General features: G+C 42.2%; 1 protein-coding gene across 2 annotated transcripts in view; it reads right to left on the bottom strand.

Moving 5' to 3' along the window:
• Positions 1–25,037, bottom strand: part of GRB10 (growth factor receptor bound protein 10) — a 149,242-nt gene that overhangs the window by 108,790 nt on the left and 15,415 nt on the right. For both annotated transcript variants that reach the window (XM_030011244.2, XM_030011243.2), the window contains exon 2: positions 2,943–3,040. In XM_030011244.2, coding sequence (XP_029867104.1) covers positions 2,943–2,993 — 51 coding nt within the window. In that variant the 5' untranslated portion in view covers positions 2,994–3,040. The remainder of the gene's footprint in view (positions 1–2,942; positions 3,041–25,037) is intronic.

Below are 25,037 nucleotides of genomic sequence, written 5' to 3'. Positions count from 1 at the left end.
TCTGACATCATAAAAGGAGGCTTTTTTTAGAGTAGCTAGCCTCTAACTGATTAATTGTCTTAGGTGTTTACTTCCCTACTCTTGAAGTGCACAACGCTTCTCAAGTATGATGTGCAATATTCTGCTCTTTTATCTGGCCAAGAGGACTATTACCAATCCTGAAATCCACAGCTCTGTACACGTAAGAGAAAGCAATTTCCATTTTCTCTCTAGTTTGTGACCAAGTGCTTGCAGTGCATTTTATGCCAATTTAGACTATGAGTATGATGTGAACAAGTCCTTTCTCTAATAAGAATTCAGCTCTCTGAAAAAAAACTCTATTAATTATTAAAGTCATGCCTGCATCTTGGTTATGAGAAATAAACAGAAGGCAGAAAATAGAAGATGAACAGAACATTCCCACATGCCCAGAATTTTATCTTCAGAAACTGAGGAAAAAAAGCCATCCTTTTGTTATTTATGTCACTGTGACTTGCACAATTCATGCATCAAAGGGTTAAAGAACTAAATCTTCCCCAAGAGTTCAAGTCACTGTGCATAAACACTGTTGTGACTACAGATTGCAAAAGAACGGAAACACAGTAAATCATCCCATTTTTTCTGAGAAATTCTGGGACTATGTTCTGAATTTCCAGGAACAGAAGACAAACACTGCCAATTCTCACTGCCGGATTTTTATTGAAGAGTTCGAGAATTTGGAAAGAGCTCCTGAAAGCCACTAAAAGGTAGTATTGATTTTTTTCCACAAAGCTAGAGATTGTTTCTAGGAGAATGCACTCAGTGTGACTGGTTTATGTGCTAACTCCTGAGAAAGTTTAAAAAAAAAAAAAAACAAAAAAACGCTCTTAACAAGACCCAAAGGCTTCTGAAAGCAGCAAACACTGCAAACAAAGAGCCCCGTAAGAAAGTCAGAGATCTATACCTTGCCCATCTCCCCCAAAAAAGGAAGGGTAGAGGGGGGTTGGCAACAAGGCATCCTAGAGGATATTCTGTAGTGCATATTCACTTATCCAGGTTCTCATTTCTCTTGCTGTCTGCTTTGAACATAATCCCAAACTCCAATGCATCAATTTATCTTAAACACTGAAGTTACAGCATTAAGGTCCCAACCTTGAGGACTTTGGAGGAATGTTCTCTATAGCCTTCCATTCATATTAAGTCAGAAAATGTACTGAAAAAAATAGAATACTGCTTCACACTCTAATCTAGAGCATATTTAGTTTAACCTTCTTTCAGCCCTTTACCAACACAATACTGGCACTGTAGCCAAATTTGAAAGACAAGTTGATGAAAGCTTCTAAGTCAGATTTAGTAGGGGTGGAAAAACAGATGTTCAGGGTTTTTTTAATGCGAACTTCACTTCTGACAGAAGGCACAGTAGTTGTGAATGGCCTTCCAAAGCTAGTCTTAAAACTGGTTACAAGCACTTAGGATAGTTAACACCCAGTAAGCTATGACAAAAAAAATAATTAATTAACAGGGAGTCACTTTCCCAGCGTCTTAAGTCACCCATGTTGCTTTGACACTTCTAGTCTGTTGACTGCCCCAGACTAAAGTGTATCATCTACAGGGTTTGCAAGAGCAAGGGGAATTACCAAGGAAAATTCACATTCTTACTGCTTATGAACCACTAAAGTAATTATTTTAATGAGAAAGTTTGACATCCAGTGAAGAATTTGCAGCTCAAAAATGACTGCCTACAATGTCAAGTTTTCTTACATAGCTCTCCTCTCCCTCAGCTTCACATCATGACTCAGATGATGCTCTAAATGAATTGGAAGCATAATTTCACAGTGCATCAAAATTATGAAGTCCAGGCACATCTATTCACATATTCTTTTAAAATCATAGATCCAAGTATAGTAACAGATTTTCAGGACATCCGATTTCTCATAGTCAATTCTATTTTTATAGCTGCAAAAGCAGTTATAAAGGAACTGTTATTTTTTCCTGTTATCAGGAAAAGCATTCAGGTACATTGAACTGACAACTTGGCATATACCAACATTAGTCTTTTAACTAATTTGAAGTTTCCTGTTGGGGGAAAAAACTAAGTTGACATATTACGAAACAGATGTATAAATCCTATAGAAGTATTTTGGGGATTTTGTTGTTGTTTTTGTTTGTTTTTTTGCTTTTCTTTCAAATGAGTAGCATGACTGTAGTAATCACTACTAGTAATGTTTCTCTTGGGAGATAAAGGTTTCAATGTCATATGATACTCTGTTTAATTATTTGTGTATCTGCAGGGCCCAAAATCATAACTGAATCCTTAGGGGGATAAGGACACTATGAAAACAAGAGAGAAAAAGGCAAAAAACAGGTCATGTCCTAAATAGCAAATTTGCAGTTCCATAAAAAATACAAAGCATGCATTATGTCAACCACAACTGCCTGGAGGAGAGGAAAAAAAAAAAAAAAAAAACAAAAAACCAACTTCTAAGCGCATTTTTGCCTAGCACCTTTGAATCGAGCTGAGGGGTTTTTTTAATAAATTTTTTGTAATATGCCATATTGGCTGCTTAGATACAGCATAATGACTCAACAAACATAAGATCTAACCAAGTGTAAAAATCTCTGCCTTTGTTCCTACAAATATAGCATTCAGCAGACATTGATACTTTTTGGTGCAAGGCATTTCACTGGTATCGTAGCTTGCCTTTTTTCTTTTTGGAAACAAGTGCCTTCTCCCAAATATGAACTGGTTATTTTGAGGACAGATATCAAGTCTTAATCAGTATATATTAGTGACTCATTTTTTTCAGCAGCAGGGCTTGAACACAGGATGGTAACAGAGGCTCTGTTCCCAAACATTAGCAAAACCCAGAGAATTGCCAGACAGCTATTAGCAGTTTGACGAAAAGTTTGAATGCACAATCAATCACTAGCACACAGCAATATGATGCTACAAGCTGACAGGAACATGCAGTTTCATAACTTACTATCCGATAAGGAAGATGTAAAAAGGAGTCTGGGCAGCCAGCTAAAGCCATTTGTTCCTTCAAATTTTCTTCAAATTACATCTACTGCTTCACAGGACCTGCAGAGTACAAACAAACTGTCAGAAACCATACTGAAGACATTTCATCAACTTATTATTGAAAACAGTTGGAGGGGGAAGATGGAGAAGAGCAAGATGAGGTGACGAGGATTTGCATCAACTTGGAGTAGCAAATCTGCACATTTGCTGTCTGTAGCCTAGAAAACACGTTTGACCTGATATTTCATTCAAAACCCCAACATCACTATTCTCAGGCTGGATGGCTTCTCCTTTATTTCCACAGTCCAGGCAAAAAAGGAAACCTCTCTTCACACCTAGACCCTAACCGTTTGAAGATTGGCTCTCACCAACTGAGGCTGTGTTTTCAATTGTGGAAAGAAAACATTGACATCTGGGAGTTAATTAAGATGACAGCCACTTATCATCAAATCATTGAGGTTGGAAAAGACCCATAAGATCATTGAGATCATTATGCAGCATTAGCCTTCAACACCTAGTTACACAACTTCTTCCCTTTACCCTTTTGCACCTGCCTTCTCTTATGGCTTTGTTCTCACACAATATAGCAAATAGGGTGTCCCATGCAAATCTGCATTCCAGTCTTGCATTTCCTCTTCTAAGTGATTATTAGCAGCAACTTTGCAAGGTGAGTATTTCTTTTAAGCATCACTTCGTGACCAGACAGAGCTTGAAAAGAAATCTACTGCAAACTTACTTAGAGGTGGGTGCGTATAGCCAAAGAACTAAAAATGACAAAAGAGAAGGCAGTGTTAAGCCAATGTCAAGAAAGTGATTTTACCTGCTGCTTCATAACAAAGGAAACAAAACTAAACAAAAGCATATAAATATATAAAGCACTGTTTGCTGGTCCCAGCATTTCTCCCAACCAGTGGCGTTCAGCTAGAGATATCCCTGCAGTATAAGGCAAGTGATGCCACCTTTGAGCAGATGAAAAAAAAAAAAAAAGGGTGCCTTGGGGAGAGAGCGCAGACTGCAAAGCAGAGCCAGACCTTTTACTCCCACCACAAGTGAGCTCCTGTCTTGTTCACTGTTAATTATCAATTACGTATTCAAAACAAAAGTCTGAGTTTTAAACAGGCTACCCACGGCTCTCTAGCAGGCATGAACTGTCACCAAACCAAAGCTCCCAGCAAGATTTATGGGACAGTTAAGTCATGGACAAGGGTAAAAGACATCTTGGAAAAACGGCTCCCGGAGGAGTTGCAGCCTATGGTCCATGTAAACCATGCACTCATCGAGGAAGCTTTATTTTATCTAGTTCCAGGATAAGTTTGGCTGAGGTATGGTAGCCTCCTCCTCTATCAGAAAGGCATGCAAACTCCTGGGAGCTTCCTTCCAGGAAGGAGTTACTGGGCTTCTGTAGTTTTCCTGAGGTAGCAACTTTCTGGGATCAATTCATATAGCCAATTACCTTGGGAAGAAACTGGTTTTGGCAGCAGCAAGTTTGAAAATCTATTTAACCCAATATGTATAAATCAAGTTGTTTATTCTAGATACTTTTTTCCATAGCATTTACTTAAGTTTAAAACCAAAATCTTACAGGATTCACATTGTGGGGGGAGGGCGGTGAAGACCACCTCAAACATCTAACCATAGGCATGATACCCAACTTGCACTGTTGCTAGTCTTTAAACATCTAAGCAGTTGTCTACAGCCATCTAACTCCCACTCCACACCTAAAAGTTTGCAGCGTATTTTTAAGACGGATCTGAAGATTTCATTTTCAGGGCAAGATTTGCCTCATTCACCCAGTTTGTTCTGGGAGAATTAAGCACAGATTTATGGAAACCTCTTATCTTGGCTGATGTATTAAAAAAAAAAGAAAAAAAGCTTCTCACTTGGGGGAGTACAGTCTTCTTTAAGTGCACCTAAAGTGAAATTAGGTGAGCCACTGGAATAGATGTTCTGAAGTTGGTACAACGCATCAAGAACAAAGAGAACGTATTATTAGCCCGTAAACCCACCAAGATTAAAAAAGTTTAGGTAAAGGGATAAGGGAAAAGAATTCAGCCTTATATTGCAACAGTTTTATGTTTATTATCACTTCAGTATTTAGGGAACAGGAAAAGGCATGACTACTCTAAATTTATCTGTAGGTTATCTAGGACTGAGTATCAAAATACTGGTCTTTCTCTAGATGTTTCAGCAAAAGGCACCGATTCACTTATAGCAAGATAGATTAAATATGTTCCTAAACAATACCAGACCAATTTGTCTACTCTAGGGTGTGCTGCAGTTTATGCCACAGCCCCACTACGCCAATGGAAGATCATAAATTACCTCGAACAATAGCTGGAGTCAAGACTGCATAATTTATCAAGACCCATTTGCTTCACTGCTACATTCTTGAGTATTCATTTGTTAACACCGCAGAAACAGAGGAAAGCAATAATCTCTAGATGATATCATTCCTGGTCAGTCACACATTAACACTGATTTAAGATCACATCTCTTTTGTCTGTCTAAAAGCAGTTTAACAAAGTAGTCCTACCCTAGGAATACAAAAAGCCTTTGCTCACCTTTAAGATCGAAGGCCCTGTTGTACCACATCAACAAGTAATAAATTTTATAGGGACAGAAGTCTATACCAATTCATATGTTCAGCAGATAAAAAATTAGGATTTAAAAAGAAAAAATAAATCAGCTTTTCTTTGCTATTGTCTTTAAACATGATTTTTAGTGTGTCAGTTCTCTTCAGAGACTGTAACTGCATACAGACTTAGATGTTCTTTCCGTGCAAGTTAAACAGCACAAATCGCAAAGAGATATTTAAGTGCCAAGTTACTGCCCTTTTCTGAAACGCCTTAGCTGGGGGAGGGAAACTCCAAAGGATTGTAAATAGAAAACAAGTTCTGTAGTCAATCACTGCTACAAAACTCAGGACATTCAGTGGCGAGAACAACTGTCATGCAGCACCGAGCCAGACAGCCTGTGCACATTCAAAACCAAGCATCTTCATGTGCTTTTATTGGCTTAAGAGGTCTTCCTTGGACAGAGTCCCTGAAAGGAGGACAGCCACGATAAACCAAGTTTCAAAGGTCTTAAGATTTGGTTTTGGTATGATAGTCTCTAGCCTAAAGAATGGTCTACGGTGAGGCACAGGTTTGACGTCTCGATCTCTCAAAAGTGTTAAACCAACTCGCATCATCTAAACAAAGATTGATATTCATCCCACATGGAAAACGTCGCAGGTATGCACCCTGGAGATTACTGCTGCTCCGAATCAGTTGTTTCTAGTCACAATCAAATTACCCACCTAAGCAGTAGATTAAGTTATCTATTAACTGCAAATTAAACCTGTCACCAGGTATACTTTTTGATTTATCACTTGCTCTCTGCATATTCCCAGCAGAGGAATCTCTGGTATCTCACCCAGCACTCTGGAAGCACACACAGCCTACGCACCTACAGATACTGCGGTAGGAAGATGGCAGGGGTATGGTCACTCTGCCAATTCAGGAAGTTTTCCAGGTTCTACATGTGCCATCTGTCAAAGTCTTTAAATTCAAGAGAAAAATAATTTTTAAAACGCAATCGCTTGCAGATTAGTTAGGAACAGGAGGAGGAAAAAAAAAAAAAGAAAAGATTTTAACCTGGCAGAGTTGCAAGACAAGCTCCAGAGCTATTGAAAACTGGAGTTATGCTCTTTTATGAAAGGTAACTTAACAAATTTGTTGAATACTGTTCCCTTTCAAGTCGTGGGCATTTCATAATTTTTCTTCTGTAATGTTCTGCTTTCTGTAACTGTACTATGGATGAAGGAGGGGAAAAAAGCTTCAATATAGCCTTAAATTTTGACCTACCTAAAGACCTTTCTCCAAGACCTCAGGTTTAACATACATGTTAAAAATCTTTTCCTCTCTTTTACATATCTTTTATTCTCTCAGACGTTCAGTGTCACAACTTCATTTCTCCCCACACTATTGCATAAGGCTTAGCAGACCAAACCTGGATTTTTATAAGAAATTGGAACACAGTCTTAAACCAACTAAGTTCATACAATATTCTCCCCTAAGTCACCTTCAGGACCCTCTGGGTCAACTCTACTGGACTTACAAATTTAACACCTTGAAGAGCCAGGGAAAAAAGACCCTCTCTTGTCGGTCCACACAAAGAGCCACCTGCAAGATCTCAGCTGCCCACCCACCTGACTCCAGACTCCCCACTACTTCATAGCATCTAGGAAAGTGTTTTTGGTTTTTTTTCTGCAGACATATATATATGTGTGTGTGTGTGTGTGTGTGTGTGTATGTGCGTATCTCTCTCTCTCTCTCACTGAAGCATGGCTTCAAGATAAGGTAGTTAAATGGATGCATCTAGCAACCCTCTACACCAACACAGGGCATGAGGACACATACATTTACACTTTCTTACTAGTCTACTCCAATTGCCATAGTTACAATGGAAATAAGACTTGGATACAAGCAGCATGAGGCATGCCAGTGAATTTTCTGTAGTTGCGAGACCTGACAGCTAACAGTGTCCCCAGCTGCATTTAAACCACGGGACCCAGATGTGCTTTTCTACGCAAGGACAAGATCCACACAACTTCTCGCAAGGAGGAAGCCTGACCACGTGGGCTGGAAAGAAAGTGCCACCAGATCTCCTAGCTGGCCAGACCAAGGAGACTAGATCCTAAAGCACCCTTAGCAGCACACACGTTTGCCACCAGACTCCATCACAGCTTTAGCAATCAGTACGTGTAAGGATTTCTAAGGCAGTTTCCCCTCTTTTGGTGGCGGTTTCAGGTAGAGACTGTGTCAGGTTATAGGACTGAGAATGCCCTCCACCCCCAAGGTGATCATTTGGTCAGTAGGACTCAAAGGTTCATTAGTGCAGGCTGCCAAACAAATACAGCCAAAACACTCTGACTTCAAACCAATACTGGCAGCTCCCTGCACAAGGAACAACACAGCGTTGCTCTGTTAGGCACTCGGAGGACTGGATTCATCACCTCAAACCTTTTATTGTCCACTTCCCCATTTTACTTGCTCCAGACATGCTTGCTTCTCTCCCCAGCTCTGAACACCCCTCCCCACACCCAAAGTCTCCAGTTTTCCCACGCTGAAAATTAATACTTGGGCGACTTCCCTTCAAACAAGTTCTTTTGGCTCCAAAACACCTCCCCAAACACTCCAGAACACCATCACTCTCCAACCGCAAAAGACTCAATGACATGATAGTTGACATCCTGATGGCCTACTGAGATTAGCAGCAGGTAATATTTAAGAATACTTGCAGATTTCCCAATTTCTTCCCACTTCCCCTGCACAAGTTGGTATGTGCACACACATTTTGTTACACATACATACCCAAAAGGCATTTGCAAGTCTATGATACAGAGCAACTGCCTAACTACAGTAATACTTTGAACATCTTTGAAAACAAAGCATTGTTCTAGTTAAAATTTCAAGTGAGTGTTGCGCACTAAAATGAAAAGCACTGTTCAAAATATAAATCATCAATCAAAAGCACTTCAGTTACGTCCAAACACTCCCACGATTCCATACTAAAAAATCTGGTCTTATAAAAAAAGGGAATATAATTCTCTGCCATTCTTAATTGCAAAGCTGTTAGTCTAAATATTACACCTTGTAAAGGAAGCCATTTGCCATTGTAATTTTGCCAGAAAGTGAAGAATCTTGGCAACAGCAATTCAGGCTTTTGAAAGCCAAAACAGATACATACTTCAGAAGAAGCACAGAAGAGCTGATGCCATCCCACTTCAAGTCTTGCCAAATAAAATTAAATATATGCAGTTCAGCATTTTTTGGTTTCCTGAAGCTGCCTAAAATTCTGAAAAGGCTCCTCAGGACTCGTAGCCTGTGAATTCATATTCACCTCCTGACAGGGCAGCTTTGCTGACAGCAAGGATGAAGTTCTGGGAGAAAAATAGTTACTTTGCACCTAGCCCATTTAAGTAAGGATTTTTCCCCTTGTCCCTGAAGGAAGTATTCCAGTTTAAAAAACAAACATATAATGAACTTTGGAAATATTTATGAAACTCTGCAGTTTCACTATCTCCCTTGATCACTGAAAATCCTCTTCTACCTCTTAATAGCTAAATCCATAGCTTTGAAGCAGGAACTTTGACAACTTAACAGACTGTACCCAAGTCTAAACGAAATGTTAATTAGACAGAAACTGAAATAAAGACCTATGTAGTACACAGCAGACAATCCCATCAGCAAGCCATGCGCAGAAGTAGGGCAGGTCCATAGATGCATGACAAGATGGGACAAGTGATACATAGTGAGGCAGCCCAAGGACAACTGCAGCTGAAAATGCTGTGACTAATGGTCTCTAATTTTGTATATATACTTCCTCACTACATTGTTCACTTCCAGAGAACCGAAAAAATACTGCCTCTATCCTCTGTGTTGTCATTTTCTTGCCCCCCCTCCCCATCTAGTCACATTTCTCATAACACAGAATCCAAAGTTTTGTAATTTTGGGAAGCAGTCTAAATAATTATTTCCTTCTGTTATTTTAGGCTTTTTTTATCCAACCTGAAGACTTAGAGTGAAGTTATACAACAGCTAAGATGATTTAATAGCTTGTTACTGCCAAGAACAGGACAGACATCCCACTCTTCACCAGCCCTTGCTCTGCTTTCTTCCTCCACTTCCTCCCAGAAACTTCATGGCACTCCCTCCTTCTTCCCCTTTTGTGCCATGTATGATCCTTAATAAGTTCAGCTTGCGTTAATTAACTCATTTGTTTTGCTGGGTTAGTTTTCTGCTAAGGAAGCAAGTGCAATAAACTCACATCTGACAAGCAGCTCAGCTGGCACAATGTGAATGGCAGGAGAGCATGAGCAAGAGGGGAAGGGAACAGGATCACCCCTTCCCGGTGGCAGAAAACTACTGCATTGGCCAAGGCAACCTGTGAGCTTTCATTTTCTTTGTTTACTCCATTAGGAGCTGGCAAACCTTTCCTACTGCATGTCCCTGAGAATTACTGCTTTCCAGGCACCTCACAGAAGGTAAACATTTGGTTAAGTCTCCAAACAAAATGTAAAGTTGCATTTTCTAGAAGGCACTTACTTTCCCCTTGTGGTACCGACTCACCTAAAGTCCGCTTTTGTTGCATACTTACTAAAACATTGCTTTTTGCATCCAACAGTAATAAGCCTTTATGTTTTCAACCTGCCACTGCTGTGAATGGTCCTTTGCACTGCACAGGGGTGGAATTTGAAAGCCAGTGGCTCTAGACCCCCAACCCAGAGACTAAACTACAGACAAGACATTTTTCTACCCAACTCCTATACAAATAGAGCAAATTCATCCGCCTTTGTACAATGCATTTTTGTTGAAGGAAGTCAGATTGTTACAGATTCTGGTTGAAACCACAGCTTAATCTATATGCCTATCCCTAAGTATTACCCTGGAAAATCTACCCGGCTCACTCAACTTCCCTTTACTAAGGTGACAAGATGGTAGGATGCTCCCCACAGCTCTAACTTTTACAGACTCCTAACAAGAAGAGTAAAGAGTTGAAACATACACACACACACACAGAGGAGTGACAGAGGTACTCTCAAACACACAGAGTAGCTATCTACAGCACATATACCCTGTCCCCAGCTTCTGTTCCCTTGTTTCTCTGCAACACTCCATTTTGGAGGAGAATCTTCCAGAGCATGCAGAAGCCTTTCCTCCCCTTCTGACTGATGCAAGAGACAAAGATATATATAAAAAAAAGAAACAAAGAACAAAAGGCAATCTTTTATCGCATGACCTACTGATCAGTTTCTCAAGCATTTTTTAAGTCTGTTTCATCCAAATGATCCATTCATCAACCAATACAGTTATTCACAGCCTGTTTTTCTTTGCTTGGATGCTTTTTACAAGGAAGTTTCCTTCTCTAAGATTTATGCAGGGGGCTCAGTAAAGCTTCTAACTGAACCTGCTAGTTTTTGTAACACAGTACTGGCTACAGAGCGCTGACCATAATACTGACCTCAAAACTAAAACCCACGCTTGTGCACAGAAAGCTATAGGCAGGTATCTATCAATACCATCCACATCCCTCCTTAGGTCTCTCCTGCCATCCAAAGTTTTCAGGTGAGTTAAAATATTTTTCTTGGATTTAAAAAAAACATCATTGTGGAGCAAGGACGTTAGGTTTTTCATTTTGATGATTTACAAGGTTTAATACTGATAGTTAACAAAGTGTACATGTGTCACTTGCTGTTCTCTTGGTACAAGATTGTTTTTGAAGAGTTATTAACTAGGATTATTAAAAGCTTTTATTTAGACAGCAAGGTTCACGTTTTTAAAGCACATCAATTGACAGAGGCTTTTACAGTTATCTATAATTTATGTTAGTGAACAAGCACTGTTTATTTACGTTGTCTAATACCATATAAACAGTTGAAGGTGGAAGGCAAGTTTAGACATTTCAATTCAAACAGCAGGCTACTTACTAAGATGGTATCTTTTTGAGATACCATAAGAGGTACACTTAAGCGCACAAGTTATTCTCAATATACCTCTTGTTAGCACAGTTAGGACACTGAAAAGAAAGCCTTTCTGCTTAGCCTCTGAAAAAATTACATGCTGTGAGCAGAGACGCATTCCCCAGCATCAACAGTATGTTAATTCACCCTCGAAAGAATTTTGCGGTGACATATTCCCAAATACAGTTTATTCTAAAGAATTCAACTGTTCAAACAATTACAATAAAGACACCAAAAATCAGCTGAAATGCAGCAAAGGAGCAAGGAAGTAATAGTAGTAAGTCATAAAAATAAACAAGCAAACCCGTTTTACCTCTCATGCACAGCAGGGTGGGAGTTGCCACAGTATAGCTGGTAAGCGATAACTTGTTAAAGCCATGAGTAACTCAACCATGTAAGCGAGCCCCGGCCTACATCAACCCCAAGGAAGCAGATGACAGCCAACTCTGCTTTAGCTGCAAAGAGTGCAAGGAGGCAAGTCCAACAAATACTATGTGGCTCTCGAGACAAACAGAAAATCTCATCTACTCAAGAGGGATACTAACAAAGAAGTGCAGCAAGTGCAAAGGATAACCCAAAGAAACCTAAAGCAATACATACACCCTTGATTGACTGGCACATAAAAATTGTGCCAGTCCAGCCTGGAGCAGGCAGTTTGGAGGCTGCACTCACTCACTCCTATGCAACGAAGCACCAGCAGTGCCAGAGCACACTCAATTGCAAAAGACTACTTGCAGCTTTAAGATACTGATATCATAGATACCTTGTGTATTTTAACACTGCCTTACTAACAAATCACAACAATCTCTTCTTAGAGCAGAGAGACCATTTTGTAATCTCGGATGCATTTGCTGGTATTATGCAACACGCAAGCTCCAAATCCACAGGGTGGCTTACAGTTAGCAGCAGGCAATCAGTGCTGCAGCAGCGCCTAACTGACTTTCAGGACGCAACTAGAATGTTACTGGTGCTCTATTCTTGAATTCTGAGGCTGGGAATTTAAAAAAAAAAAACCAAAAAAAAAAAAAACAGAGAGAGAGAGAGAGAGAGAATGCAAAAGTCTTTCTTATCCCCTTTTGCTTTTCAGCCCTCGAAACACAGTTTCAAGCTGACAACTCAAAAGCAAGTATTGCAAATATACCGCCCTGGGACAAACAGGGCATAGCTTTTCCGACTCAGTGTAAACAAAACAGAAAACAAACTTACAGAATAGGTTAATACCTTGTAGAAGGGTTAAAGAGTTAATGTTCAACGGAAAGATGAAGTCTGGCCAACTGATCACATGTTCCATGTGCATTAGTGTACATTTATTTACTGCTATTAACTTGCACCTGCAGAGAGAGGAAGAAAGAGAATATTCCTTCCTTTGATCCTGAAGGTCACAAGGTGACCAAAATCCCAGCTTAATGAAGAGTCTGGTGAGGCTGCAAGTGTCACAGCTTCATCGACCCTTTCAAAACACGCATTGGAAAGCACAGGAAAGAAAACTGAAGTAATACCACCCAGGCTTCATAGACTATGTCAACTTAATTAGAATGGTATTTTGGCAGCACCCAAAGATTACATATCGAAGGCTGGGTAGCAGGCCAAATACTTGACTTGACTAGAATATTTTGCCAAGCCACCTACATTAAGAGCTACTTCCCTGTTCTTTCAGGGTGCCACGAAGGAAATGCGTTGTTTCAGGCCTCGTAAGGCTATTTAACAGAGGCACGAAACAGTGAACGTCACCAGCACTGAAGGTTAACCAGGTATGCGTTAAAGGAAAAACATCCCTAGTTAACCTTCAGACCACAGAGCCGCTGAAGGGGAACGTTTCTTCTCAAAGGGTGTAGGCTCCAGGTGTTCCCAAAGCGCCCTCCCTACCTAGCGATGTATCTTAACCCACCAGACACCCGTACTCCAGGCCTGGAACCCACGCGCGGGTCCCAGCCCCGAGGCCGCCCAGCTGGCACCGGCGGCAGGAGGAAGGACGGGGAGGACAGCTCGGACCGTCCCCATGCCCACCGTCGTCTCGCGGGCCTGCGGTACGCTGCCCGCCGACGCAAACCGGCCTCCAGGAGACGTCGGGAGCTGGCCGCCGCTCCGTTACAGGGCGCGAAGGAAGCGAAGCGAAGCACCGCGCGCCCCGGCAGCGTCCGCCAGCCCGCGAGGGGACGCGGGGGCTGTCCTCGGGCGCAGCTCGTCGCGGTCCACGGCGGCTCCCTCGAGGAGGTCAGAGAAAGCCGGCCTTTGGACCGGGGGCCCTCAGGAGGCCCCCTCCACCCGACGCGACCCCGCGAAGCGCCCGGTTCTCCCCGCTGACTACAGCGGGAATTTAGAAAACCGGCTCAGACCTGGACATCCGTGATCCAGAGGCACAAAACCAGCCGGAGGGATCCCTCCCCGGCACCCGGCACCGTAACTTCAAACCCTCAGCGCCTCTGGACAAGACCGACGATCGTGCCGGACCGGTCCCACGACATCCCCAGGCTTTTAGCCTCTGCACTGCACGAGCGAATCCTGACAAAGCTTCGGCTTCTCCCAGCAACTTTTCGGGTTTAATATCGCTCTGTGTGTGCGTACATATACGTGTCACACGCACGCGCTCACATATGCGTTTGTGAACTCAATAAGCAGATGAAGCGCTGCTTTAGCAGCGATACAGAATGCAAAAAAGAACTCCTTCAGCCGACATGGCAGAACTCAGCACTGTGAATGCTCCACCTCACAAAAAATAAAAATAATAAAAAAATCTGGCTTAGTCCTCTTCCCTGAATTTCCTTTGCTGTTTGAAGCAGAGATTTTTTGCTTACGCTTTGCTCTTCCAAAAAGTTCTACCCCTCCCAAAATACCCTGCAGTGTAATAAAACAAAAGATTTATCAAAAAAGCACTAGATAAGCTCTCTTGCAAAAGCCTCTCTGAGTATCAGAAATCGGATATTTCCAATTGCTACTGTTAATGATGAAATCAAAATTCAAGAGTTTCCTTTTTGTTCCTTTGTATTTTGATCTATAAAAGCATTCACTCATCATTAATACAATCAGTTTGACAGATGCATCAGAAAACTCTCGATTTTCATTTCAGCCTCGCTAATTAGCAGTACTATTTTATTAAAATCCAGTTCTGCACGAAGAGATGGCTTCACGCAACTGCCTGCTTCACACAAATACTTACCACAGGCTTTCATGCTACCTTCTGTCACTGGAAGAGGGCAAGTATTTCCTTCACCTAAGGCTCTGATGCTTACAGATCTCCAATACTCCCCCCCTCTTCAAATGGGCAGCAGTACCACAGAATTTGCCACCAATGTCTGATACTCTCTCCTCTTTATGGCATTGTTGGTCATAGGTAAATTACACTATGGCTTGGAAACTATCCCATTTGTTTTCTGCAACATCTTTGCCTACGCATCTTTTCTAGTCCAAGAACTCATATAAGTCAATAGCCTAAAACAAGCAGCGCAATTTTCATGAGGACTCATTTAACTAAATGAGAACCTCTTCATTATACAAACCCCAAAAGCTTCCCTCCAACACACAAGACAGAAGCAGAAGTTCATTGAAGCTGGATACCTCTTAAGAGCCAGGTTCAAGAGGCTGCTCCATAGGGAAGAAGTGTTCTTCTCTCCATGGCAGATGAAGATAGCCGTGGTTCCCAGATAAGCTCCCAGTTGTAAACCTCCCCAGTGTTGTCTCCTGAACTACAGGCATACCCTCATACTCTGCTCCTGCTGAAATGCAACACCATGTTGCCCAATACAGCACTCTGGTCAGTCTCGGTGGGACTACTCAGAACAGTGAAGCAAGCAGCAGGTATATAACATGGATATAATTTTTCCCATGACAGCAAGTAGCAGCACCGGCCAGAATAGATCTTGCAGCTAGAGTAAAGAAGCGCGGGGTAGTAGAAAACCACTACTAATAGATGGGGAAGGAGAAATATTGAGCAAACCGAGGAACAACACACCTGAATTTCTCCCATGGTCTGAGGGATAGAAAAGCACGGCTGTTTTCTACCAGACTTTGATGATAGATCCCTAACAGCCTTTTGATACAGATCTCTGTCTAGCAGGTTAAGCCTTTTAAGGTTTAATCCCCCATGAGAAGTTTTTAAGCACAGAAAAAAGCCCTGGAAAGAGCAGAATCACTCCACTTTTTCACCAAGTCAGAACACAAACCATTCCCTCTGTAGAGGCCATGTGTGCCAAGAAAGACTAGGCTCCAGCTCCCAGCACTTGAGCAGCACTGAGGTTTTCATTCTCTGGAAGGAAGGTACAACACGTCTGCAGATCAAATGATCAGCAAAGTTAAGAAATTGCCCTGTATAGTCAGACAAAATTAAGTTAATATGCAATTCCTACTTACTGGAAAACTTCTTCCTCCCTAGCATCCAGTGACAGGATGTGTGGCAATGGTTCAAAGCTGTGTGAGGGGAGGTTCAGACTAGATATTCAGAAACATCTCCTTTACCAAGAAGGTGGTCAAATGCTGGAACCGGCTTCCTAGAGAGGTGGTCGATAAGAGGCATTTGGACAATGCCCTTAACCATGTGCTTTAACCTTCGGTCAGCCCTGAAGCGGTCAGGCAGTCAGACTAGATGGTCACTGTAGGTCCCTTCCAACTGAAATATTCTATTCCATTCATAGGAGAATATTTCTTTATACCAAAATGGCCTTATCTGAATGAATACTCCTAAAGTGAAGTTCAGGACATTCTCTTTAATTTGCAGTTTTTTCCTGATATATTAGCAAAAGGCTTTATAAGTCAGTTATTTCCAGTGCTGCCTCAATGCCCACCTCTAGAAATGTCCAACTCGGAACACATTGAGGTGTTCTCTTGCCATTAAATGTAAGGAGCTTACGGGGAAAAAAACCAAGTCAGTTACCCCTCAACAACCCTATTCTGTCTCAAAGCAAGAGTAAAACCAGTTACAGTCAACAGCAGTTTAGGAAAAGCGGTTTTATGTGACACTGAAATGGACTGGGAAGTTCAGGGGGTCAGCTGCCGTGCCTGAGGTGAGGCACCAGCTACGTCCCACCGCTGCCATGGCAAGGTTCACACTGCCCCAGATTTCATGCACAATTCCCACTTCTCATCCTGCAGCCTCATTTTCAGCATGTAGCTCTTGGCCAAACCACTACGGGCACCGACTGCGGGTCATTTGTATTGGTCGGCGAGGGACTGGTTAACAGTATGGATTTCACAAGCCCGCAATTACAAAACAGATATGAGCACGTACTCTGTTGGCAATTAGAGCTCCAGCTTTATTTTATTTATTCTAGTATAAGAGCAGATGTTGCAGTTGTTTGAAGGTTTTCACAACCTTAATTGTTGACCTTAGTTGCTGTTAATCTTTCCCATGAAGTGGAGACAGACAGACGCCACCCGTATTTTGTGAAGAAGATCATGTCCTGCAGGGTACGAGTAATAAAAGACAGTATTGTCTGCCTTCTCCCTCCTGTGTGAAATACAAGGGTATTGGGATTGGCCAGCAGCATGGAAGAAAAAGAACAAACAAATGACTCGGCTGTTTTGTTTATTTTTTTGGAAGATGCATCTGCTACATGGTTGTGCCACAACACCGTGATTTCTTTCCCCTCCCTGGCAGCGGGTGAAGCTTCCAGGTGCCAGCTAAGGAAGCGCTGGATTTAGACTTCATGACACCTGAAACAGCTGATACAGAAAGTACCTTGTCCACCTCATTGAGCATCGCTCAGGCTGTAGTATTAAGAAGCAAAGTGTTGAGTTTCACAGGGCAATATTAGGTTTCATAAACAAGTTCTCAGACCAGACAAGAAAGCAGCACGTCATTACGTGCTAGGAACGCTGCAAAAGATACACGAGAGCTTCCCAGGTCTTTTCCTTTGCTAGTGGGAGGCTTTTCCTGAAACTTCTTGCTCAGGCGTGGAAATTTTGTATTCATCTTTTTGCTGCAGAACTTGGAGACTAAGTTTTCTAACCAAGAAGTACATTCCTCTGACTTTGTTCTGCCAAGTGTACTTCAAGACGTTAACTCGATGTCCCAGTAACTTGAGAACAGGCAACGCAGAGGAGGGACGCTGAAGTTAGAAATGAAACACAGGATGTACTGATGCTGCAACAGGCACTCCCTATAACCTAAGGCGAAAGCCCCAGAAGGCAGGATAGCAAAGATCAGTTTCATGTTTATGGTTACCTTCAAACAAATGCCCAGCATGAACTTGGACATAAGGCTGAACCCAAAGACCAGAGTGGAACGGCATCTGCTATCAGTTCTACTGCAAAATACAGGAAATCACGTCTTCCTCCACCTAGCCACCCTCCCGACCCCAAAACTCACCTCGGCTGCAAGCATCTTCAAGGTTTCTTGACAGGAAGAAAAGATAAGGACCATTTTTGTTTTAGTTCCTTAAGAGATGTTATGTTCATTCGTAAGAAAAATTAAATCAGTAAGCCAACCTCCAAAAGTTCACAAGGCATACATGCTAAAGAACTGCTGACAGATGACATTTTAAGAGCATCAAAAGACTGTAATAAGTTGCTAGAACAGAAAGAATTCAGCCAAGATTTCTGAAGGAAAACATCAAACTGCCAAGCTATTAATTGCTGTATATACCCTGTGACACCTAAATTGATTTGGACATAGCATGAAAGATGGTAAGTTACATCAGTTTTCGGAAGTGAGTTCAAGGTAAATCCAGGCAACTGAAAAATCAGGGAGTGACTTCTTTACTGAAAGAACTAGTTAAAACCAGATAACAGACTTGAATAATAAATAAGATGGCATGAGGAAGAGTCAGTACAGCTTTTGCAGAAGTTATAACTCACACCTACCCAAGGTTTATGATACTGTATGGACAAAGACACATCTGGACATTATCTCTAACTAGGGACTCCTAAAAGCATCTGAGCTGCTGTAGTTTGTAGGAGTGGTTCCCCCTTAACACCCAGCTGAAGGATAAAAATTACAGGTAGGAAAACACAGAGAATTTTTTCCATACAAGGAGTCTCAAGAATGACTGCGGTGGCCATTCTTCTCAACCATAAGCTCTTCTCAAAGCCATAAGCTCTCTGAAACTGGACAAACAGGGAGGTGACACAAAGCTTGCTGGCAGTATGACGCGTGCAGTCAGAGCTAGAGCTTCACGCAAAGCACAGTGGAACGATCTCATGATCAAGAGCAAATGGGCAAGCAAAAGAGCAACGCTGATTTAATTTCCACAAACTCAAGCCAACGTGCAAAAAGAAAAGTGACCCTGCCTGTGTGTACTGCTGAAGTAAGTGTCAGGAGTCTGAAGTCTTGTTTGAAAATATCATCTTAGGAAAAGGCGGCGGGGGGAGGAGGACAGGGGAAGGCAGACAGTACCTCACAAGGATATACAGTATTAAGAATTAAGGAACTGCTGCAAGCAAAGCAGAATCATGACAATACATTAAACTAAGGACACATGCACTTTTTCAAAACTGCGGGCTGTTATGACACTGAAAGGGTAAGACAGAATTAGAGAGAGAGTAGAGAAGATGGATTCCAAAAGCAGAAACGAGACAGACCGGGATCATTCAGCATGGAGAAGAGAGACAGCTGAAGGAGAAGACGACAGACATCTAGTCCGTTATGGAGCACATGCATGAAGTGCCCAGAGCGTGACCATTCCCTCTCAAAAGAAAGGGGTAGATAAGAGATCTGAAGTGGGTAGGTAACATGAAAATCACTTCCATGGGGTGACTGGACCTATCAATGTGTCAAAATAATAATTTAGGCGAAGCACTGGAAAAAGCTCATCAAGGGATAGCGACTATAGTAATGGAGATGCACACTCCAGAGAACTGCAGCACAGCTCACCATGAAGCAGAAGGGCCTAAAAGCAGAGGAGAAACTCCTTGCAGGCTTTCTACCTAAGCAACTGCTACCGACGGCCCAGAGACACGTAAAACTATTCTTGGTCAACCTGCGGTCCGATTCATTACAGCTACACTTAGAGAGGAACAGCCAAAACCACGCTCAGGCAGATTATTGCCCTTCTTCCCTGAAGGAGCCCTGTACCAACTTTCAAACTCCACTTTCAAACAGAGAAACTGAGATAGCCGAAAAGGATTTGGAGGTCACCCAGCAGACCCCAGGCACAGGCACTGGCAGAAGGTGGGTTTCTAAGCCACCAGCACTGCACTCAAGACATCGCTATTCCCAGTTGCTGGCCCCAGGTCCCTCTGCTCCAGGTAACGTCCCCCACCAGAGACACGAGACTACTTGCCCCTCAGCTAGGCTCATTAACAGCCCTTTCCTATGAACTAAGTTCACAATTAAAATTAACAATATTAATATATTTTTTAAAATTAATATTCCTGGCTTTGAATTGTGGGCGCTAGACGTTAACCTAATGGGGATGGTGAAGGAGAGCTGGAGGGACAGCCACATCACAGAGGACCAGAAGCACAATCTCAGCACAGCCACGCTCCAGAAAACACTGCATCAATTTAACAGATTTGCACCTTTAACAATTTGGCACAGACCTAAAAACTACAGTTGCTAGGCATCCTCCATGTAACATTTACTTTTAACAGCAAGTCCCGCAGGCTGCTGCAGTATGCAGAAGGTAGAATACATGTAGCTTGCGAGTTGACAAGCACATGCCTAAATGCTGGTTTTCTACAACACAAAACATGAAGCGCTTCGCCAGGGTGGCTCTCCCACTATTTCCATGGGAATTTACTACATCCAGGATGCAATACCTTTCAGCACTGAATACGAAAGGAGCCGTTTTCCTAATAGGCATCTAGGAAGTCTCCTCCTTCGCATTTCAGGCCAGGACAAGAGCAAATCGAAATCTAATATTTTAAAGAACATGAAGCTTCCTGCACAAATCTGATGAAGTCCTCTCGAAATCACGACATAAGCCCAACACCATACTGGAAGCTGTTAAGAGACCACAGCTGAACAAGGCCTCGAACATCTCTTAGCTTCTTTTTTGAATAAAACGCAAAGTTACTTTCAAAATAGCACGAGAGTCACAATACCAAAAAGATTCTGGCTTTTTCATGTTCTCAAAATAGCGTGCTAGAAAGACGTCTACAAAAATAGAAGTTTTAGGTGCATTTAGCTTTCATGTCAAGCATCAGCACAAGCCTATCCAAAGCAGCGTTTGCTCAAGGCTCCATAAAGCGTTCCCTCACCCACAGCCCCACTGAGATGGGCGGCAGAGAACTGGGACCAAATGCAGCCAATCACTTAAAAGCCCTCCAAGACCAGCGGATTTGGATGCTGGAGCGTGCTTGCTCCTTCCCCACTGCCCCACATGCCCTGCGCACGGAGAAATTCAGATTCCTCTAACCCGCTTCACTGAAATTGGGGTGACCTAATAGAAAGTGGGAGCAAGCAGCATCACCAAAAATAAAACCATCAGAGAGAAACTAGGTGCTTGAACGTGCAAGTTGTTTTCACTGTGCTTCTTGACGTAGGAAAGCAAGCAGCAGCAGCACATTTCGGGAGCCACACTCCCTTCTCCTCCAACCTCAGTTGGCAAACCAGGGGTAAAGTGATTGCCTTCAAACCAGCCCCTCTGCTTCTCGGCTGCCCAGATTCACCCTTGCTGCCCTTCCGCAGGGCAGGACGAAGCTTGCTGACTGCGATGGAGAGGGCACCGCACAGCTCCTTGCCTCCCTCTCCCTGCCTTCTAGGAATTTCCCAAGCCACTGCTGGAGGATTAGGAGCTGTAATGCTATTAAACACCTCAATATCAAAATCTGAACTAAAGCACACGAAGTCTGCCTTAAGAGGAGGATTTTTTTTTTTTTTTTTTTAACCTCTGAAAAAGCATCTAAGGAACATAGCAAGGAAGCAGCATCAAAACTGGCAACTCCGCAAGCAAAACAGCCGAGTATACTTGCACATTGCAGCCTGCCTGCTACTTCAGATTACTGATTGCAGAGCAGCAAGTTATTCTCTCCCTAATTGGGTCCCAGTCTAAAATAGTCCCGTTATTTTTAGTATAGTACTTAAGTATCTGAACTGTGCCCTGTACTGCCAAAGCTGGCATGCGTCCCTGGCCATACCAGGAATTCCGATATTAAACAAGAACACACACGCCACATATCCAGGCCGACTTTTGTTCTTCTGCATTGTCTTTAGTGGGTGACTTTAAAGACTTTAAACACTAACAGCCAGCCAAAAGTGGCACAGGCTTATATGCTAATTCTGCATTTAAAGCCTGTCTACCAGCTACTGTGCAACAAGAGAATCAACCCAGGAAGGAAAGAGCAAGGGTTGCGATACCACTGGTTAGTTAAAGAAAGAGTCAGTTTGCTCTTAGCAAGGTAGGGCATGGATAGAGGAGAAGAATGGGGTTATTTCACCTCTGTTTTGCTTGTTATGAGTCCACACAAGGTCTGGGGAACTGGAGGAGAGGAGAAATCCAAAATGCTGTAACTCATCCCTCTTCCGTCCCCTTCCACACTGCACATACACTATGGATAAATTTAAACTAGTCAAGAAACAAAAGGCCTGTGTTAAATATGTTTATACACACACACAGAAGGAGGATTATGTAAGCTCTGTCTCACAAACAATATGCTGCTTCTGCGGAAGAAATGAGATGATCAAAGCAAGACTTGTGCATCTTTCCAAGTCAGTCTTCCCACCTTCCATCAAAGGGGTGACAACCGTCCTGCAGCATGCTAATTCTGGAGCACAGAGAGCAGAACAAAATCTGAAGTAGCCACAGGCTGCTCCAACAAAGCCTACCTGCCTCCATGAGCTTACTGCCTCTTACCTTGTGCTTTCGTCATAAGCTCGTCTTTGTTAGACCAGGAAGAACAAGTTCCCCGTGAGGAATTTACTCTGCCCTTTTACCGAGTACTTTGCAGAAAGGAAGTCAACTCTACAAGAGAGCTTTCAAGACAAGATCCTAACCTGAAAGTCGGCTGCCAGCCAACAAAAATTTGTTAGTGTCTATTACCACTAGACCATCTGTTCTTGAAACTGTACGTTCCTTTTCAGAGGGGTTCTTATTCTGTGAACAGTATTAGCATTGTTCACTGTCTCTGCTCTGTAAACATCCCCTTAACCAGCACGCTTCTAGATCTGGTGGTGACACAGGACCAAGCCTCTAGTTTATCACATGATTATCTAGCCATTTTGGGTTCATTGGTATATTTCAGTACTTTCTTTTTTAAACTATTTTAGTCTTGGAGAGCAGCAAAAGCACCATATATAAAACCTCACATGGCTTCTGAATTATGGCAGAGCTGATCAGGGGCACCAACTAAATGATGTTCTCAAACCCAAACCTGACAAAACCAGCTGAGGTGAAGATTCGGCCTTTTGGCATTTGCCCATTAACTGTTTCAATGGGTTGATTCTGGATGAAAGAACTTGCCTTTGTATTTGAAGAGAGCTTTCTGCCACTGACTGTTCGTTCTCCCTCATCTCCAGTTTTTAATTGGCTTCCAGTTAATCCTCAGACCCAAGATGTTTTAAGTTTTGCTGTTGCCCATACATGACCAAAAGCAAGCAACAGTTAGTTGTTCTCCCTCGCTAGCTAAAGAGGTCAAGCAAAGTCCATTCATCTGCACTCCACTAAAAGAGCAATTGCCCGAAGACAATTATTGCAGTACCAAAATAAGTGAAGGTGAAGCAAGAGACATCAAAAATATCGAAAACTCATTCTATAATTCCACAGCGATAAAATAATCATTAAGGGAAAGGTCAGTCCACTCATCACTTTCTCAAGAAAGCTACAGGTAACAAGGCCAAAACAAAACAAAAAAAGGCGTAATACTAGTCATGATAGGACAGAGGAGAGGAAAAAAAATTAGATTGAATCAATAAAAATTAGATGAATCAACTTTCTCTCAAATTAGCTGGTTTTCGTGAAATTCAGTCACGAACATGTTGAACAGTTTGGGTTTCTCCTAAAGCTTCAAACCATTAGCAGTTATTTTTGAGAGTTCATAGCAGATTGGCAAGGTAACAGAGGCTGGAGAATGGCAAACAGTGATATCCTACAGAAGTGGGAAGGGAAAGGAGTGGAAAGAAGAACGTGAAGAATGACAGTTGTTGCTTATTTGCACGTGGACTGCTGTTAAACCCATCTGCTAGCACCAAGAAGAGGGAGAAAAAAAAAAATTGAACTCAACAAAAACTGATTGTTCATGAATAAGCCAGGTCAAACCAACTCAACTTCCTACTATGGCAGAATAATACATTTTAGGAACATCGAAGCAGTAGACACTGAATCTTGACATTAGCAAAACCATGTCAAAAGATTCAAACCGCATTCTTATGAAAAGTTACAAAAACTTTGTCATACAGTTATCAATGCAAACAGTCATCTTACAGCAGATTTGAAAGTGACTGGATAACTGCACTGTCTTATCATTTGCTCGGAGTCCAAAAAACGGAAAGACTCACAAAATAGCCTGACATACTGAATAACCTCTGGCAGAGATCTGTCCTGGTCCCACACTATTCTAATACTGATGCTCTAGATAATGAAGGAGAAAATGACACGCATTAAACTTGGGGAAGCTGCTAACTTAAAGCTGCCAGCTTGCTGGAAGACTGAATTCAAAGCAAGTTTTAGAAACTGGAAAATTCTTTGTTGAGAAAGAGGCAAATACCATATAGGAATGTATAGATGAACATATGTGAGAATCGTGAAGCAACAGTTCTGTTCCACTCATGGCTGATAAAGCTTCCAGCATGACGCTGTATCCAGTTTTCAGCAAATTTCAGAAAAGATCAACTGGAAAGAATCCAAGCAAAAGCAATAGGAACATCACAGAATTAGAAAAACATGACATCTGGGAGGAAAAAAGAAAAAACAGAATGAACTGGAGCTCAGCCAAAAGAAGAGAAAGTAAGGGTCATGACGGTAACTTTCAAATACATGAAAGCCTGCTACAAGGAAAGAGTGAAGAATCTGTTCTCCATGCCCACAACTTTCAGAAGAAGAAACAGAAAGGTTTAAAAAGCAACAAAGAAGATTTAGGAAAACATTACTGGGTGGAGTGGCAGAGAGGGTGTGGTGTGAGGGCACTGGGGAAAAAGGAAAGGAAAACACCAAGTCAAAATTGCTAAAAGGAAAAAAAAACCAATGAGTCAACAGACAGACTGTCTGGGGAGTACATGGACTTTCCCCATCACTGTCACCAAACTGCTGTCAAAAACACAACTATACTCCAGCTTTTCATTGACTAGTTGACCTCTCTGAAGTCTCCTCTCCAGATCTAGGGCTGTGCTACAAGAAAAATAAGCTTAACACACATGCGTTGTCTCATCTCTTTCTTATAAGGACATTACCCAAAGCGAGAATACCAACAAGCTACATGCCAACTGTAACCTTCAGAGCTGAAATGTCTTAGAAAAAAAAAAAAAAAACCACAACACCCAACACCAAAACCAACCCACTGCAAACCTTACGTGTTAAAATATCGTTTTAAAAGAGTCCAACCCATGTACTTGCCTCTGTTGATACAAGGATCCAACTATGTCCTAACACTACAAACTAGAACCTGACAACAGAGAGGCATGTGGCCAACACCCTGTGGAGAGCAGCGCTGGGAATTTTGCTCTCCAGTCTTACTCCGGAGGACAAA

This window comes from Aquila chrysaetos, chromosome 4, assembly GCF_900496995.4.
Source record: "Aquila chrysaetos chrysaetos chromosome 4, bAquChr1.4, whole genome shotgun sequence".
NCBI lineage: Eukaryota > Metazoa > Chordata > Aves > Accipitriformes > Accipitridae > Aquila > Aquila chrysaetos.
This window is presented reverse-complemented; position numbering and strand designations above follow the sequence as displayed.